The sequence below is a fragment of the Schistocerca cancellata genome, chromosome 3 (assembly GCF_023864275.1).
Source record: "Schistocerca cancellata isolate TAMUIC-IGC-003103 chromosome 3, iqSchCanc2.1, whole genome shotgun sequence".
NCBI classification, from domain to species: Eukaryota; Metazoa; Arthropoda; class Insecta; order Orthoptera; family Acrididae; genus Schistocerca; species Schistocerca cancellata.
The window spans coordinates 180,867,495-180,887,789 of NC_064628.1; the positions used below are offsets into that span (position 1 = coordinate 180,867,495).

Below are 20,295 nucleotides of genomic sequence, written 5' to 3' on the forward strand. Positions count from 1 at the left end.
GTCCTCAGCTAAATACTGTGCAACACAATAGCTCCCTAGTTCTCTCTTAATGGTTTGGAGAATACTCATCCTGGTTCTTGTACCTTCCCAATTCTCTTCCGCCGCAGGGCACCTGACGTTAACCTTGACCCAGCACCAACTATTGTCCATGCCATTGTGTGGGTGGGCAGTTTTTGAGGTCGGGGATTAGGTTGACCTCCCCAACGTTTCTTGTGTTTCGTGAAATTTGTGCCAAGTTGCGTTTGTGCCGTTTTCAGGCGATAAGGTGTGCTGTGCGCTGCTGTCCATTTGTCCCCAATAAAGATGTACTTGAGTGTGGTTCACTGAGTATATTATCAAGTAAATGAGAGAGCTGGTATTTATCAACAAGCATTTCACATTCTTTTTAATCGGTAGTAAATATTGTTGTGATGAGACTGTATTTTGTCTTGATGGGTGGAAAATAATTTTGAAGTAAGAGGACGGCTCATACTTGATTTCAAAAAGGCACTACTTGTTGTTTACTCCATGGGTCTTCTAACAGCTACAGCTACCCTCATTTCGGTAATTCCCCTGAAGTCATCCCATTTACTAGAGTATTGACCAAAAACGTACTAGGGACTTTCACGCAAAGGCAGTCAAGCAAAATATTATCTCCTATACCGACCCGTGGCGATATCTACTTGGCTCATGCGTAGCCTTTCACGTCGCCCGAGTACTACATCAAAGTGTTGCGGAGTGTACCTAGGGAATATCCAGTTAGTATGCGAGTGCAGATGCAATGCGCTTCACCATCAAAGGACTGGCCAAGCGGTCCGATATTCTAATCTGCTTGCTATGGACCTCGGCAATCTCAGAGCCGTTCTACACCTCTGCCAGTAAACGTTGTCACCTGACTTGCAAGCGGTACTCCAATTTCGCATCGCCCTATACTCAAAGTGAATGACCCACTAGTAGTAAGAATGTGGGTTGCGTAATGAACCATTAATTAGCGGCGTAATATATAACTTAAATACCCACTGATGTTTATTTCATGACGATGGCTTATAATCGTTCAAGCTGGAAGAAAAACTATTGACTACCGAAACTTTCTAGTAATGCTATCACACGATATTTTACATCTTCATACGGCTCTCATCTAACGACTTACCCAGTACGTACACATTCAGTTGTAACCCATCTGCTATACACCGGTAAACTTTAAGAGGGAACAAATGAAGTCATAGACGTATTTTAATAATTAAATTTTGTCACGAGTTGTCAAGTAATAATTGTGTGTCATGTGAGCGATTTATGTGTTATATGCATTGAATTTGTTTAAGTGCATCAATTTTCTTTCATAAAGAAGAAAGTACCTAATGGCACACCACACAAATGAGTAAAGGCTTTAATTATAAATCTCTTTCCTTATATGTAACCACTGCCTGATTACTTTTCTAAGAAATGTAACATCTTACATTGATTGTGTGAAAACAGAGGAGTAAATACATAAACAGAGTATGGGTTGGCATTTTTTCTTGGCAGATAGAAAACGCTAGATTTAAGGCTGTCGATAAAGTAACTATTTACATTTCACAAGGTAAATTATTCATTTTTTATATCCAAATGATACAGTACTAATTCACAACGTAATATGAGAAGATGAGCTATATAGACTTTAATGATTTCTTGTCTCCGTAAAAAGCAATTGTCCAGAAACTTCACATAATTAATAGTGAGGTACGCGTCTTACAGCACAACCTATAAAATGGAATTCACGCGCACTATAGTTTATCTGAGTCACGAAGCGCTACTCTGTGTGACAAAAGCAGCTAAAGTGCACCGCGGTGCCGGCCGCTGTGGACGAGCGGTTCTAGGAGCTGGGCCTACATTGCTTTTCAGTACAGTTCTATCTGCCGTACTGTCTGGCTCATGCTGAAACAGTCGGCATCACGACTGTCTTCACGGGATGGCACAAGTCATTTATATTTACATGGGTAAATGCTACTCTACTTACGATGATTGTGTACTTTTCTTTCGGTTGGTAGGGTGAGTAGATTTCTTTCTCTGTATGTTAACGAAACACGACTATGTGCATTAATACAACTTTTGCTGGTTAGAAAGTAATTGCACACGTAAAGTGGCTTTATTCCAAGAACTTAGGTTACATTGGTGATTAAACCCTAAACGCCTTGCAAAAGTATTTGGAAAAACCTTGAAACCCTCAGAAAACTTAGTTTGTTGCCATGTTTTCCTCTATTGCACGTGACATATCCTCTGTTAATATTTGCAGGAGCTACAAGATCAATTATGTTAAACTAGCTATTCTTCCTCAACCGTATAAAACGAGTTACTCACTAAGAAAGGGAAAGCGAAGCGTCTCAGCCTTTTCCGTTTTTACTAGACATAATATCTTTTACTAGCTTCCGTTTGTTTGAATCAGGTTTATTCAGCTTCATCATAGTTATGGTGCCACAATTTCTGGGAGGGAGTGATTTAGGTGTGTGGAAGAAGTGTAGAGGAAAGGGAGTGGATGCGAAAGTATGTAAAAGTGTTTCTCGCCTATAATTAATAGGAGCCCCCATGAAGTATGGATCTTGCAGTTGGTGGGGCGGCTTGCTTGCCTCTGCTATACTGGTAACAGTACTGTAGGTGCCACCACAACGGAGGGGTCTCTTTTGAGAGGTCAGACAAACGTAGGTTCCTGAAGAGGGGCAGCAGCCTTTTCAGCAGTTGCAGGGGCCACAGTCTCGATGATTCATTGAACTGGCATTGTAATATAACCCCAAACGACCTTTCTGTGCTTGTGCTGATAATGACTGAAACCTAGCGGAAACTACACCCGTTGTTTTTCCCGAGTGAGTACAGCTCAGTTGTGTTGTTAAATGATGGTGGCATCCTCTTGGGTAAGATATTCAGGAGGTAAAATAATCCCCCATTCGGATCTCGGGGCGCGGACCACTCAGGAGGACGTCGTTATCACGAGAAACAAAACTGGCGTTCTACGGATCGGAGCGTGGAAAGTGAGATCCATTAATTGGGCTGGAAGATTAGAAATTTTAAAACGGGAAATGGATAGCTTGAAGTTAGATGTAGTGAGAATTAATGAACTTCGATAGCAAAAGGAGCAGTACTTCTGGTCAGGTGAATAAAGGGTTACAAATACAAAATCAAGTCGGGGTAATGCAAGAGTAGATTTAATAATGAATAAAAAATAGGAACACGTATAAGCTGATACGAACAGCTTAGTGAACGCATAAATGTTGCGAAGCTAGAGACGAAACCCACGTCCACCACAGTAGCACAAGTTTATAAGCCAACTAGCTCCACAGATGAGGAAGACATTGAAGAAATGTATGATGAGATAAAAGAAATTATTCAGTTAGTTAAGGGAGATGAAAATGGAATTCAGTAGTAAGAAAAGAAGGAGATGATGCCTTAGATGAATATAACTGGGGGTAAGAAATGAAAGAGGAAGCTGCCTGGTAGAATGTTTCACACAGCATAACGTTATCAAAGCTAATACTTAGTTTAAGAATCATGAAAGAATTTTGTATACCTTAGATGAATATAACTGGGGGTAAGGAATGAAAGAGGAAGCTGCCTGGTAGAATGTTTCACACAGCATAACGTTATCAAAGCTAATACTTAGTTTAAGAATCATGAAAGAATTTTGTATACCTGGAAGAGACCTGGAGCCACGGGAAGATTTCAGGTTGATTATCTAATGGTAAGACGGAGATTTAGATAACAGCTTTTAAATTGTAAGACATTTACAGTGGCAGATGTGGACTCTGGACACATCTTGTTGGTTATGAACTGTTGATTAAAATGCAGAAATTGCAAATACTTAGAAATAAGGAGATGGGACCAGTATAATCTGAAAGAACCAGAGGTTGTAGGGAGTTTGAGACGGAGAATTAGTGAACAACTGACAGGAACAGGGGAAAGGAATAATGTAGAAAAAGAATGGGTAGCTTTGAGAGATGAAATAGTGAAGGCAGCAGAAGACCAAGTAGGTAAAAATATCAGGGCTAGTAGAAAACCTTGGGTAATGCAAGAGATATTGAATTTAATTGATGAAAGGAAAAAAATATAAAACTGCAGCTAATGAAGCAGGCGAAAAGCAGAAAACGAGATCGACAGGAGGTCCAAAAAGGTGAGCAGGAATGGCTAGAGGACAAGTGCAGTGCTGTAGAAACGTATATCACTAGGGGTAAGACAGAGAACGCCTACAGGAAAATGAAGGAGACTTTTGGAGAAACGAGAACCACATGTATGAATATCAAGTGCTCAGATGGAAAACAAGTCCTAAGAAAAGGAGGGAAATCAGAAAGGTGGAAGGAGTATACAGAGGGACTATGCAGGGGAGACGTACTTGCGGGAAATATTATGGAAATGGAAGAGGACGTAGAGGAAGATGATAAGGGAGATATGACACTGCGTTAAGAGTTTAATAACGCAGTGAAAGTCTTAAGTCGAAACAAGGCCCTGGGTGTAGACACCATTCCGTTAGAGTTACTGATAGCCTTTGGAGAGCTAGCCATGACAAAACTCTTCCATCTGGTGAGGAAGATGTATGAGATGGGCGAAATACCTTCAGACTTCAAGAAGAATATGGTAATCCCAATTCCAAAGAAAGCAGGAGCTGGCAGGTGTGAAAATCACCGAACTATCAGTTTAATAAGTAATGGCTGCAAAATACTTACACGAATCCTCTATAGAAGAATGGAAAAACTGGTAGAAACCGGTCTTGGGAAAGATCAGTTTAGATTTCAGAGAGATGTAGGAACACACGAGGCAATATTGAATGTAAAACTTCTCATATAAGTTAAGGAAAGGCAAACCTATATTTCTCCCAATTTTGGACTTAGAGAAAGCTTTTGACAATGTTGACTGAACTACTCTCTTTCAATTCTGAAGGTGGCAGGGGTGAAGTGTAGCCAACCAAAAGCTATTTACAATTTGTATAGAAACCAGATGGCAGTTATAGTACTCGAGGACATGAAAGGGAAGCAGTGGTTGAGAAGGGAGTGAGACAGTGTTGTAGCCTTTCCCTGATGTTATTCTATCTATATATAGAGGAAGCAGTAGAGGAAACAAAAGAAAAATTTATAGCAGGAATTAAAGTCTATGGGGAAGAAATAAGAACCCTGAGGTTAGCCGATGACATTCTAATTCTGTCAGAGACATCAAAGGATAAACGAGGATAATGGAATGTAGTCGAAATAAACGTGATGCTGAGGGGATTAGGTTAGGAAATGAGAGACTTAAAGTGGTAAATGAGTTCTACTATTTGGGAAGCAAAATAACTGATGATGGTCGAAGTAGGGAGGGTATTCAATGTAGAATGGCAAAAGCAAGAAAAGTGTAACTGAAGAAGAGATACTTGTTAGTATCGACGATAGATTTAAGGGTCAGGAAATCCTTTGTGAAAGTGTTTGTATGAAGTTTTGCCATTTATGGTAGTGAAACACGGACGATAAACAGTTTAGACAAGAAGAGAATAGAAGTTTTCGAAATGTGGTGATGCAGAAGAATGTTTAGGAATAGGTGGGTAGATCACGTAACTAATGAGGAAGTACTGAATAGAATTGGGGAGTAGAGGAATTGTGGTGCAACTTGACTAGAATAAGGGATCGTTTGTAGTACACGTTCTGAGGCATCAAGAATTACCAACTGATATTGGAGGGAAGCTTTGAGGGTAAAAATTGTGGAATAGGAGAAATCTTCTTCTTGAAAGGACTACTGTTCTAACCTAAAAATTGGTTCAAACACGCGATGTGATATCTACGGCTGATAATCACCTGTGTTCGTGTAACAAGCGAGCGTGTTTAGAACAGACGGAATGTGGATGTGTGTACAATTCTCTCGCAACATTAATCGCTCTCAGAAAGATGCATGTTAGTTCTAAGATATTCAATGTTTTCAATGGGTATCGAGATGGTGCAGCTAATCTCCAAAACGAATTATGCACATGTGACTGTGGCTGTTTGCAGTTCATAACTAGCGTTAACGGTTCAGGAAACTGTTTACTATCAGTCAACATACCTCAGGTTATGGCAATTTCTTAACTTTACCAGGTAATGTAAGTTGAATTATGCATATGTGACTGTGGCTGTTTGCAGTTCATAACTAGTGTTAACGGTTCAGCAAACTGTTTACTATCAGTCAACACACCTCAGGTTATGGCAATTTCTTAACTTTATCAGGTAATGTCAGTTGAAATTCAAGATAACAACATAAACTGTCCCTTAGAAGATATCGAAGTTATCTTGTGAAGATAGGTGGCAAGCTCGGTTACGCACCTGGTTTCATCACCTAGAGTTCACATTACCTTTATACTTGACAGTGGCGACCGGTGGCTCCACCGACATATCGTTTGTCGAGAGAAGACCTTCCCATCATCCTCGCGCGCTCTACTACGTTTATTCGCACACGTCGAACCTTACCATTCACTTTTTGTAATCATTAATTTTCCTTGTTTTTGTTGAATTCTAATTTAATAAGATATTGACTATGGACTTAAACAACAACTGCAATGTGATGATTTTAGAAAGGATGAAAAATTGCCCACCCAGTTGCGTAACATAGGTTAATGAAAACCCTTTACCTGGGTTTCTGGTTAGAAAATTATTATCTTCAAAGGAGTTTGTGACGCTTGTTACATTTTGTGTGGAAAACTAATGTTATAATGGAGCAATTTGGCTCTTGACAAGTAAAGTAATAACAGGTCATGGTCATGACATAAGTGGGTATAAACTTCACTAGTAAAATTCGTCGTTTATTTGGGGTGAATTACGGCTTTATTCTAGCGTACCATTCCAAAACAATATGCGTCAAATTCTTCTCCTGAAGAAGATAATTTTATTATTGTGTAATAAGACTTATCCAATAAATCTGTGTTACACAAGTGGTTCACTGATTTTTCATACTTTGCAAAATCAAATTCTTTAAAGCTGATACAAAGTAAAATAAAATATTTTTCACAGATGCTGATAATTCATTATTGGTTCGAGTAAACTTTGCGCTTGTCCTGTGAGTAAAAGCTCCATCAAGGCTTTCGTTTCTCATCCAACAATCTGCTCATGCTTATGTTGACCACAACATACATTGGAATGGAAGTGTAGCTATATTATTCTGTGATTAATTGCGTCTACCTTACGTATTGTGGATGTGTGTCATTCCAGTAGTATCTAAATATTTCCATTGTCTGCAAATATCTAACTTACAGATGCTTCGAACTTGTGGAACGTTATTAAAGTTTTAAGGGAGAAAGTTAAACTTACTGTTGTGCTCTAACAATTTTGCGTTAGAGACTGTCGGTTGTCAAAGACTTACCACTTTTGATATGGCGCAGAAACGTTTGTCTATTGCAACAATGCCAAAAATTGAACATGATAGATCTCTGAGGTACAGGATTCTAAACAACATAGGATTAATAATCGAAATTAAAAAGTTAATTCTAAAACGCTGGTAATTTCCTGTGTAATTTCACTGCCATTGATTAGAATTTGCTCATGTAATTTAATTTGTGCTGAATTGAGACATATCTGGTGGCTGCCTGTTCAGCACAGACTTAGAAATCATAACAAGGCATCAGTGCTAGCTATTCTTTTGTTTCAGTCGCAGTATATAGGAATGTCATTTGTATTTTTGAAAAAATCACCCAAACACATTATCCTCTCAAATTCTGTTATTAATATTCTTTTTGGAAAAATGTAACTTCAGAAATTCACATACACTTGTATTGAAAATTTATTTAAGAAAATGGGTGTCATAAATACAGAGCAGCCAGGGTAGAACAGATATTCAAGTAATGTATGATGTTCCAATTGCCTATAGCCACCTGTCCACTGGGGTGGGCCTCATCGAATTTTGAGCCTTTATGTTAGGTTTATAATTACGCAGCAGTGCACAGTATCTATATGCAGTGTGTAAGAAGCTATTTCTTGAAGAATCCATTATTTATAGTATGTAAGGATGAAAAATGAATTTAAGGTAAGGAAATTTAATAAAGCATGCGTCAAACACCCACAATTTGTAGATGAATTGCTTTCACAGTTGCAGCTACAAACATATATTTTGTATGTTACAGTTACTGATATTTTAATTTTCACTACTGCTAACGTGATCTATCAACACAGTGAAATCTTTTGAGTTAGACCTGGGTTCAAAGTCTCTTGTGGTGTCTGTGTTGTTGAATTATTCAAGCAGATTTTTACTTGGCCTGAGAAGGCCGATGCGTTGCTTTCCACTTTCTACTGCAGGAAAATGTGTGCTAAATAACCTAAAATCTCCAAGTCAGTCATACTTGCTGCTTACACTGTAGGAGCCGTCTTACATTCAATAGGTGTAACTGGTCAGTGACTTTTGGAAGCTGTTGAAAAGTGATGTGAGAAATTCTTGAGCTACGCAAATAAAACATATCACTTTCATCAGCTGTTTATTGTGTATGTCATTTTATGTTTCACATGTGTTATGAGCTAATGATAATGCTAAAATAATAGTATCTCTAAAATCTGCAAGTCAGTGATTTTCAGGAAAATTGAACTTCACGAAGGCAGGAATTAATAACTTTTAAACTGACACTGTTACCTTTGTTGTCTGCCCTGACACATGAGCAGCATAAAATCCTATATTTGTGCATATGAGCCTAAACAATCAATCCACATCAAAAGCTACAGTGTGAGTGCAGTGACACAATGGAATACGTCAGAAAGGAAGTTTATTTATGTCTAAATAAATAATCTCTACCTAACACGATAGTTTAATTTATTATTCATTTTACACTGGTACAGATATTGCATCAAAAATTGAAGTTGTATTAGTCATAGAATTCATAGACAAAGAGATCTTAGTGAAATATGTTTAGAATTCACATATTATCGAAATGAGTAGAAAAGGAGAACATTATTTTGATAGAGATGACATCAAGAATATCTGCGCATTTTTCATAAAACATAGTGATATCTCCCAAAATACAAATGGTAAACGCTACATCTGTAGAAAAGGATTGTAGACAATGGGTGAGGACAATATATATACACATATTGATAGGAGAGTTACTGTGTTGAAAGGAAAAACAAATATTTTGCCTCCATTACAAAAGTCATATTTACTATTTCCTATGAAGGGCTGCTATATAAATTCAGAACAGTCAGGATTTTTTTCTCTCTGACTTATTAAAGGGCTGTACTTGGAACCCAGATGATACAATGCAGATAGATGTATTATGTTTACTTGACTATTATTTCTGTCATGTAATGAGTAGCAAAAATTGTGTTAACACTGCTACTGTAAGATCCATTTTCGACCTCCTTAAAAACAAATTGGATGGGGTCATAAAAATTTTGCCAACGAAGAAAAATTCAAATCGTGACGGGTTCGGCGCTCAAACGTAGCACACTATATTACTGTTTGTCTCAGTAAGGGAAAACGCAGGTGGGTACATTCCTATGGAAAATGGGGAAGATTTTATCAGCAAAATATACAGTCTGTTAAGTAAAGTAGTCTGTGTTTAGAACCCACAGCCAATCATTTACCTTAAACAAAAAAAATTCTTTAAATATGGTAGTAGTAACATTATTTGACAAAGGAAACGTCTCGTATTGATTTCACTGTAACTTGTGCTCTAAAAATTTACGAAATGAAAATATATTCGTTCCTTATGTCTGTTAAAAATAGTATTTTTTCGGGACTTAAAAGTGTAGACACAAAAATAGAATCGATGGTAAGACAGATGACAAATACTCAGCCAGAAGTGAGAGCAGGGACTATTATTCTTTGCATCAGCGCGATGTATGTAAGCGGACAAATATGTACACAATAAAAATATTGATTTGTGCTTTGGTAAAACATTTGCTTACTACAAGCTATAGTCTATGAAATATTAATGTATGTCAGGCGATGACTAATTACGTGTCAGCGCTCGCAACTGAAATAGTAAACATTCGTTTTCTGAATGGGAAGCGTAGAAAATTAGGATATCATAACAGCTACTGAGATAAACTTTACGTTTATTTAAGTGTCTTGAATGTGTTAACAGACATTCGTTCAGTTTTTATTGCATGAAATTAAAATAAAATCTTCGCCATGTCCAAACATTTGTACTGAACACTGCGGTAACGTTGATGTGGAAGAAACGAATTGACTGATAATGACCTACATTAGGTATTCTATTAAATTTCTTTGTTAAAGATTTACGTTATACAGGTACAGTTATTCGAAAGTTGGTCAAGTTTCATCGCATAGATTCATTGGTACAGTGTTTCGACGTATGGTATTTCTCTTTTGATGTGACAGGCAGTAGGCACCTCAGAGGCACGTGACCTCTGAAGCATACCATGCCGAACTAGGAAAGTGGTCGTTAGCTTTGAATACCGGTCTGAAAAACTGAGCTATCAAGGCATAATCCATGACAGAACTGAAACATCCCATACGCTTGTGTATGTTTCTCGTACATTTCAATCTCTACAAATGTTTCCCGAGAAAAATATGGGCTATTGCTCGAATTCCGATTTATCGTATTGTTTGGGTCTGTCAGTCAGTTTCATGACCACTTACGCTCTGCTCAGGAATGAATTATTTTCTCTGAAGTGACTGCATCTAAGCCAAGCTCCTACCTGTTCCTACAGGAAGATAAGTGATTTCTTATCATTTATCGGGGTTACATGGAGCAACAACAACATTTCAAGTTTCTCTTTGTCACATTCTTAAAAGTCATGGAGATGTCACTATTTTATCAACTCTATGGACGCTACACAAGGGGTATATCAAGTTCCACATTGTAAAACAAAATTCTGCGGCTGTTATTGAGATTTATAGTTCATTCTCATGAATGAGATTCAACGCAAACAAAGTTCATATGTAACACAGTAATAACTGTAAAACGATCCTTGTTGTCGTTCTTTTCACACGATGAAAGAGTAACAGGTGAAGATCTTGGTGTCCCTCTGGACTGCCTCACGGTAATCTCTCTTGGTTGTCGGCAGCCTGCAGCCGTCACACTTACCAGGTCAGGTAATACTCTCAGTAGGGCAGGCTGCTCACCCGACCACGTAATCGGCCCAGCAGAGCTCGTTGCTCGCCAGACTAGGTAACAGGCCAGTGCAGCAGGCGGCTCACCGGATGAGATGGTAGGCCCAGTAGAGCAGGACGCTCACCACACTAGGTAGTAGGCCCAGTACAGCAGATTAAAGCAGGCGAAGGCCAGTGGGAAGCAGAGACGCGACATTTCGTCGATGCGACGGGCGCGCAGCTTGTGTCGCGGGAAGGCGGCGATCGCCGGCGGGCAGCCACCCTTCTGCGGACACACCAGGTTTCTCTTAGTTTACATGTTGGGATGTCGGCCGCAACAGAGAGACAACTACACGAAAACCGCCATGAAAACCTCCAGAAACATCCGTGTGGCCATAAGAGTACCAAAGTTTCATAGAGCAACACTTTTTCGCCAAATACATACACTATATGATCAAAAGTACTACTAGACAGTAATATGTATTAATGGCTTGAATACCGCTAGCGAGACTTTAAATGCTGTATCTGGGCGTTTGTGGGGGAATGGAACGCCATTCTTCTTTAAGAGCAGACACCCGACTAGGCAGTAGTGATGCACACCGCGCCAGGAGCGAAGTTGACGGTCTTTCGCTTCCTAGGATTTTCCACTCCGTTCAGGCCGATCTTTATGACAGGCAAGTTCCCTTCACGAATGTTATTGTCCACGGATCATGGGCGCACGGATGCTGCTCCACGACAGGGTACTTTGTCATACTGATGAAGTGACAGGCTGCGAACTGTTCCTCTGTGGTAAGAAGTATGCAGTGCTGCAAAGTTTGTTCATATTTTTCCGCATTTAGCGTTTTCTTAAGAGCAATTAAGGGACCACATTCTATCATCGAAAACCGCAGCCATACCCTAACAGCACCTCGTTTGTATTCAACTGTTGAAGCTATACATGAAGGCAGGTAAGGTTCTCCAGGCTTTCACCGCAACCTAACCTTCCCAAGAGATTGGCACAGGGTAAAACATTATTACTCACTTCCAGTGAATGTCCAGTTGCATCGCTCTTTACATCACTTCAAGCGTCGCTCAATACTGACTATGGAAACGTGTGCTTTATGGAGCTGTTCGATCATTGTACCTCATTCTTTTTGACTCTGTACGGGAATCATGGTGCTGGTTGGGCTTTTGTAAAACGAACGAGTATTTCCTTCCCCTGATTTCATACCATTTTTCATAATCACCATCCACAATGCTCGGCTATCCTAATTTGGGTAGCTTTAGAGCAGTAGAAATATCCCTGGTGGATTAAACACTCGAGTGACATCCACGTTTAGAAATCAGTGACATCTCCTGACCGACACATTTTGCTGTCACTGCGTCCCTACTGGCAACAGAGTACACTGGCATTGATCAGTCGCATTAAACATTATCCGGGCTCCAGCTGGGTAACATTATGGGAGAAATAATCTCTCTTCACATTTAAACTACCTCCACTGACATGGTGTCACTGCTAGTTCCGAACGTTGTGAAAGTGTAGGAAGTTGATACTTTTGGAAGCTATGGAAACTCCCTGCCGCCGTTGGATAAGCAGCTGCAGCAGCAAGTCGTATACTCTGAGCTCACTTATTTGTTACATAGTTTAATTCTTAATTCCTTTGCGTGTTTTTGGTACTTGCATTGTTTAATTCATAAATTTCGGGCGTATTATAGTATTTGAGAGTTGTAGCATCGCGTTTTAGTACCTGAATAGTGGAAATTCGCGTAGTCGTCTGTCATCTGTTTTAGTTTTGAACGGCCAGTGTCGGTTGGTCCCAGTCAGTGTGCTCCCTGCCGCCGTTGGATAAGCAGCTGCAGCAGCAAGTCGTATACTCTGAGCTCACTTATTTGTTACATAGTTTAATTCTTAATTTCTTTGCGTGTTTTTGGTACTTGCATTGTTTAATTCATAAATTTCGGGCGTATTATAGTATTTGAGAGTTGTAGCATCGCGTTTTAGTACCTGAATAGTGGAAATTCGCGTAGTCGTCTGTCATCTGTTTTAGTTTTGAACGGCCAGTGTCGGTTGGTCCCAGTCAGTGTGCTCCCTGCCGCCGTTGGATAAGCAGCTGCAGCAGCAAGTCGTATACTCTGAGCTCACTTATTTGTTACATAGTTTAATTCTTAATTTCTTTGCGTGTTTTTGGTACTTGCATTGTTTAATTCATAAATTTCGGGCGTATTATAGTATTTGAGAGTTGTAGCATCGCGTTTTAGTACCTGAATAGTGGAAATTCGCGTAGTCGTCTGTCATCTGTTTTTGTTTTGAACGGCCAGTGTCGGTTGGTCAGTCAGTATGCTCCCTGCCGCCGTTGGATAAGCAGCTGCAGCAGCAAGTCGTATACTCTGAGCTCACTTATTTGTTACATAGTTTAATTCTTAATTTCTTTGCGTGTTTTTGGTACTTGCATTGTTTAATTCATAAATTTCGGGCGTGTTATAGTATTTGAGAGTTGTAGCATCGAGTTTTAGTACTCGAATAGTGTTAAATCGCGTAGTCTCCTTCCGCCGCCGAGCAGTGTGTCAGCAGTGCACAAGTGGCAGCATTACTGCATTTACTAGGCAATCTTGTATTTTAATAACCGTTTCAATTTTGTGTCGTTTTCTTTGCGCTCTCTGTAGATTAGTTCAGACGTTCTTTGCACAACAGTTTTTAGCATGGATAGGGACTGCAACTGCTGTGTTCGGATGCAGGCTGAGTTGGCATCCCTTCGCTCCCAGCTTCAGGCAGTGTTGGCTTCGGTCACACAGCTTGAGGCTGTTGCCAATGGGCATCACTGTGGGGGACCGGATGGGGGTTTGTCGGGGACGGCCAGCTCGTCCCACGCATCCCCCGATCGGACTACGACTGTGGTTGCCCGGGATACTGCCCGCATTGAGGCTGATCCCTCACCTGTGGTAGAGTGGGAGGTCGTCTCAAGGTGTGGCAGGGGGCGAAAGACATTCCGGAGGGCTGTACGGAAGGCCTCTCCAGTTTGTCTGACGAACCGGTTTCAGGCTCTGTCTCAGGCTGATACTGATCTTCGGCCTGACATGGCTGCTTGTCCTGTTCCAGAGGTTGCCCCTCAGTCTGCAAGATCCGGGCAGTCGCAGAGGGTGGGCTTACTGGTAGTTGGGAGCTCCAACGTCAGGCGGGTAATGGGGCCCCTTAGGGATATGGCAGCAAGGGAGGGGAGGAAAACCAAAGTGCACTCCGTGTGCATACTGGGGGGAGTCATTCCAGATGTGGAAAGGGTCCTTCCGGATGCCATGAAGGGTACAGGGTGCACCCATCTGCAGGTGGTCGCTCATGTCGGCACCAATGATGTGTGTCGCTATGGATCGGAGGAAATCCTCTCTGGCTTCCGGCGGCTATCTGATTTGGTGAAGACTGCCAGTCTCGCTAGCGGGATGAAAGCAGAGCTCACCATCTGCAGCATCGTCGACAGGACTGACTGCGGACCTTTGGTACAGAGCCGAGTGGAGGGTCTGAATCAGAGGCTGAGACGGTTCTGCGACCATGTGGGCTGCAGATTCCTCGACTTGCGCCATAGGGTGGTGGGGTTTCGGGTTCCGCTGGATAGGTCAGGAGTCCACTACACGCAACAAGCGGCTACACGGGTAGCAGGGGTTGTGTGGCGTGGGCTGGGCGGTTTTTTAGGTTAGATGGCCTCGGGCAAGTGCAGAAATGGCAACAGCCTCAACGGGTGCGGGGCAAAGTCAGGACATGCGGGGACCAAGCAGCAATCGGTATTGTAATTGTAAACTGTCGAAGCTGCGTTGGTAAAGTACCGGAACTTCATGCGCTGATAGAAAGCACCGAAGCTGAAATCGTTATAGGTACAGAAAGCTGGCTGAAGCCAGAGATAAATTCTGCCGAAATTTTTACAAAGGCACAGACGGTGTTTAGAAAGGATAGATTGCATGCAACCGGTGGTGGAGTGTTCGTCGCTGTTAGTAGTAGTTTATCCTGTAGTGAAGTAGAAGTGGATAGTTCCTGTGAATTATTATGGGTGGAGGTTACACTCAACAACCGAGCTAGGTTAATAATTGGCTCCTTTTACCGACCCCCTGACTCAGCAGCATTAGTGGCAGAACAACTGAGAGAAAATTTGGAATACATTTCACATAAATTTTCTCAGCATGTTATGGTCTTAGGTGGAGATTTCAATTTACCAGACATAGACTGGGACACTCAGATGTTTAGGACGGGTGGTAGGGACAGAGCATCGAGTGACATTATACTGAGTGCACTATCCGAAAATTACCTCGAGCAATTAAACAGAGAACCGACTCGTGGAGATAACATCTTGGACCTACTGATAACAAACAGACCCGAACTTTTCGACTCTGTAAGTGCTGAACAGGGAATCAGTGATCATAAGGCCGTTGCAGCATCCCTGAATATGGAAGTTAATAGGAATATAAAAAAAAGGGAGGAAGGTTTATCTGTTTAGCAAGAGTAATAGAAGGCAGATTTCAGACTACCTAACAGATCAAAACGAAAATTTCTGTTCCGACACTGTCAATGTTGAGTGTTTATGGAAAAAGTTCAAGGCAATCGTAAAATGCGTTCTAGACAGGTACGTGCCGAGTAAAACTGTGAGGGACGGGAAAAATCCACCGTGGTACAACAACAAAGTTAGGAAACTACTGCGAAAGCAAAGAGAGCTTCACTGCAAGTTTAAACGCAGCCAAAACCTCTCAGACAAACAGAAGCTAAACGATGTCAAAGTTAACGTAAGGAGGGCTATGCGTGAAGCGTTCAGTGAATTCGAAAGTAAAATACTAGGTACCGACTTGACAGAAAATCCTAGGAAGTTCTGGTCTTACGTTAAATCAGTAAGTGGCTCGAAACATCATGTCCAGACACTCCGGGATGATGATGGCATTGAAACAGTGGATGACAAGCGTAAAGCTGAAATACTAAACACCTTTTTCCAAAGCTGTTTCACAGAGGAAGACCGCACTGCAGTTCCTTCTCTAAATCCTCGCACCAACGAAAAAATGGCTGACATCGAAATAAGTGTCCAAGGAATAGAAAAGCAACTGGAATCACTCAACAGAGGAAAGTCCACTGGACCTGACGGGATACCAATTCGATTCTACACAGAGTACGCAAAAGAACTTGCCCCCCTTCTAACAGCCGTGTACCGCAAGTCTCTAGAGGAACAGAAGGTTCCAAAAGATTGGAAAAGAGCACAGGTAGTCCCAGTCTTCAAGAAGGGTCGTCGAGCAGATGCGCAAAACTATAGACCTATATCTCTGACGTCGATCTGTTGCAGAATTTTAGAACATGTTTTTTGCTCGAGTATCATGTCGTTTTTGGAAACTCAGAATCTACTATGTAGGAATCAACATGGATTCCGGAAACAGCGATCGTGTGAAACCCAACTCGCTTTATTTGTTCATGAGACCCAGAAAATATTAGATACGGGCTCCCAGGTAGATGCTATTTTTCTTGACTTCCAGAAGGCGTTCGATACAGTTCCGCACTGTCGCCTGATAAACAAAGTAAGAGCCTACGGAATATCAGACCAGTTGTGTGGCTGGATTGAAGAGTTTTTAGCAAACAGAACACAGCATGTTGTTATCAACGGAGAGACGTCTACAGACGTTAAAGTAACCTCTGGCGTGCCACAGGGGAGTGTTATGGGACCATTGCTTTTCACAATATATATAAATGACCTAGTAGATAGTGTCGGAAGTTCCATGCGGCTTTTCGCGGATGATGCTGTAGTATACAGAGAAGTTGCAGCATTAGAAAATTGTAGCGAAATGCAGGAAGATCTGCAGCGGATAGGCACTTGGTTCAGGGAGTGGCAACTGACCCTTAATATAGACAAATGTAATGTATTGCGAATACATAGAAAGAAGGATCCTTTATTGTATGATTATATGATAGCGGAACAAACACTGGTAGCAGTTACTTCTGTAAAATATCTGGGAGTATGCGTGCGGAACGATTTGAAGTGGAATGATCATATAAAATTAATTGTTGGTAAGGCGGGTACTAGGTTGAGATTCATTGGGAGAGTCCTTAGAAAATGTAGTCCATCAACAAAGGAGGTGGCTTACAAAACACTCGTTCGACCTATACTTGAGTATTGCTCATCAGTGTGGGATCCGTGCCAGATAGGGTTGACGGAGGAGATAGAGAAGATCCAAAGAAGAGCGGCGCGTTTCGTCACAGGGTTATTTGGTAACCGTGATAGCGTTACGGAGATGTTTAACAAACTCAAGTGGCAGACTCTGCAAGAGAGGCGCTCTGCATCGCGGTGTAGCTTGCTCGCCAGGTTTCGAGAGGGTGCGTTTCTGGATGAGGTATCGAATATAATGCTTCCCCCTACTTATACCTCCCGAGGAGATCACGAATGTAAAATTAGAGAGATTAGAGCGCGCACAGAGGCTTTCAGACAGTCGTTCTTCCCGCGAACCATACGCGACTGGAACAGGAAAGGGAGATAATGACAGTGGCACGTAAAGTGCCCTCCGCCACACACCGTTGGGTGGCTTGCGGAGTATAAATGTAGATGTAGATGTAGATGAACTTAGTGGATGTGGATACTACCTTTAGAGTACACGACGAATGTGTCATTAGCCAGTAAGAAAAGTTTAATGGTTATCTACTGGGTTGTACACAGCTGTTGACAGCAATCTCTCAAAATATATAAATAAGGAAAAGCTATTTCTGCCCCACCTAAATATTTAGAGATGTTTCTACAGAGTTAGATTCCCTCATTTAGACTGAAATCGAATATACATTTGGGACAGTTATTAATAATTCAGCGACCCTGTAAACTAAAGATTTAACAGAAATACTTGTACCTGTAGTCTCTGGGTTCTAGCACTGTCATATCCCACAAAACCAGTCACCACCTTCCACCAATAAGTTACGAGTATAATTTTGGTGATTATTTTCCGTCATTCTCTAGTGTCTTATTCACACCAGCCCCTACGGGGTGAAACAGTGTCTTTCCCCGAGAGTACATCAACTGATAAAGCATGTGTGTTTAATGTTCGGTTGAATCTGCTACTTATATATTAGATATACTGAAACACCTACGCCCACACAAACAACTGCCCTCGTCAGGCGATGCACATATGTGCACAGAGAGACACAAGCAATGTGTATTTTATCAGTTTTCTATTACAACTGTTTGAATTAAAAGAAGTAACAGAATAAAAATAAACAAACTGGGCGATATAGAAGTTGTTATAGAATGATTTCTCGTTGACAATGGCTCATTTTCATTTCTGATAAAATATAAAAATATCCTCCGAATCACTGTCGGAAGCAGATCATCTAACGTTTCTTGGTTGCACAGCCAAACAGCTATTTGTATCTATCACTTCCGATGCTTATAATTTTTCATAGCCTTGACGGTGTGGTGCTAACGGTCTCGTTGCAGTGCTAACACATGTTCCCGTCAGATCACCGAATTTAAGTACTATCGGGCTGGAATAGCACTTGGATGGGTGACCATCCGGCTATTGAGCGCTGTCGACAAGCGGGTGCACTCAGCCCTTGTGATGCAAACTGAGGAGCTACTTGATTGAGAAGTAGCGGCTCCGGTCTCGTGAACTGACATACGGACGGGAGAGCGGTGTGTTGACCACATGCCCCTCCATATCCGCATCTAGTGGCGCCTGTGGGCTGAGGATGACACGGCGATCGGTCCGTACCGTTGGACCGTCATGGCCTGTTCTGGCGGAGTTTAGTTTTAGTTTTTGTGAGTGTGATGACAGCTATTTAAGAGAAATAAAGGCAAGAAGTACGTGTGATAGCAGGAATTTTAAATTTAAATTCAAATCTTTCAAAATCGCCATTACGGTTGGAGGAAGGCAATGGCAAACTACCTCCACTAGGACCTTGCCTAGTACAGCGGTGCGGGTATCCCGCATCGTCCCGTACGCTCCTCGGAATATGGGACCTCATCATCATCATCATCTTTCAAAAATAGCAACTAAGAGGAATTTTACTACGTATGTATACATAAAGAAGCACAAAAATACTTCATTCTGTTAATGTAAAGCTAGAATTGTGTTATGTATTGTATACCATAAACCAGTTTGAATCTGAAAGCGCAACCAGCATTAAGAACATGCAGCAAAAGCACGACACAAAAATAATGGCATATGGAAGGATTTGAAATGACCCAGCCCTAGACCTGTTGGTTGAAAGATAAGAACTATCCGATGACGGAATGTGTTCTGTGTCAATTCACTTACTGAGACATAAAATTGGCGAACATTTGGAAAGCCAATTTTTCTAACAACATACTGCATAGAGACTAGAAAATGATGCGCATGCTAAATAAGGACGTGTATTTCGTAACTTTTGAGCATTAGGGGTGTTAATGAATAGCAACGTATTTTACTCATATAGTGCGTAAGGTCTTAATAGACTTCAGTACAATATTTATATCACTTCAAAACATTCCGCTGAGCAACGGGAATTTTCACAAAAATAAAAACTTCTGGTATCAACGGGAGCATAAATGTCATATTCAGTTGCAATAATACTGAGCAATTGGTAGTATAGTTTTAGTGCCTATCCGACACTGAAGTGTCATTTAATCGGCGTTTAAAATGATGCTTATGACGAGGCAGTTGGAAGCTATGGAAATGGAAATGAGCGTTTGGCGTCATTGGCCGGGAGGCCCCTCGCGGGGCAGGTCCGGCCGCCTTGGCGCAGGTCTTATTACATTCGGTGCCACATTGGGCGACCTGCACGCCGGATGGGGATGAAATGATGATGAACACAACACAACACCCAGTCCCTGAGCGGAGAAAATCTCCGACCCAGCCGGGAATCGAACCCGGGCCCGGAGGACGGCAATCCGTCACGCTGACCACTCAGCTACTGGGGCGGACAGTTGGAAGCTATATGTAGTGACGAGTAAAAGTAATGACTTTGCCATAAATAACAGTTTCTTAGTGATAAAAGAAAAAACAAGCTGCAATGAAGCAAGCATAGGTAAGGCTGGTATCATCAATTGGTATGAAAATAGCTAATAATTTGCTCTCAAAAAAGAGCCCTATACTGTTAAATGACAGTAGATGACAAGAAGGAACTCACTCGAACACTCGTGAACCAGTTATGTAACCGTGTCGGAAAGGGAGGAGAAACAGAAAGCAGGTTCTAGCAGAGCACAGGCCTATATTACAGGACCGGGAAAAGACGTTTAAAATTGTGTTTCTCATCAATGAGCTCTTACAGATGGATAATATGCTCAGACGGGACATAGATGGAAAAAGAATTTGGCTTTGCCCTTTACAAGCAACTCGGTTGGGCAATCTAAATTTGGACGACCT

General features: G+C 41.4%; 1 protein-coding gene across 1 annotated transcript in view; it reads right to left on the reverse strand.

Moving 5' to 3' along the window:
* Window positions 1–8,789: 8,789 nt before the first annotated feature.
* The window catches only part of LOC126176187 (glycine receptor subunit alpha-3-like), a 701,283-nt gene continuing 689,777 nt past the window's right edge, over window positions 8,790–20,295 (reverse strand). The window contains exon 12 of the mRNA XM_049923329.1: window positions 8,790–11,263. Coding sequence (XP_049779286.1) covers window positions 11,120–11,263 — 144 coding nt within the window. The 3' untranslated portion in view covers window positions 8,790–11,119. The remainder of the gene's footprint in view (window positions 11,264–20,295) is intronic.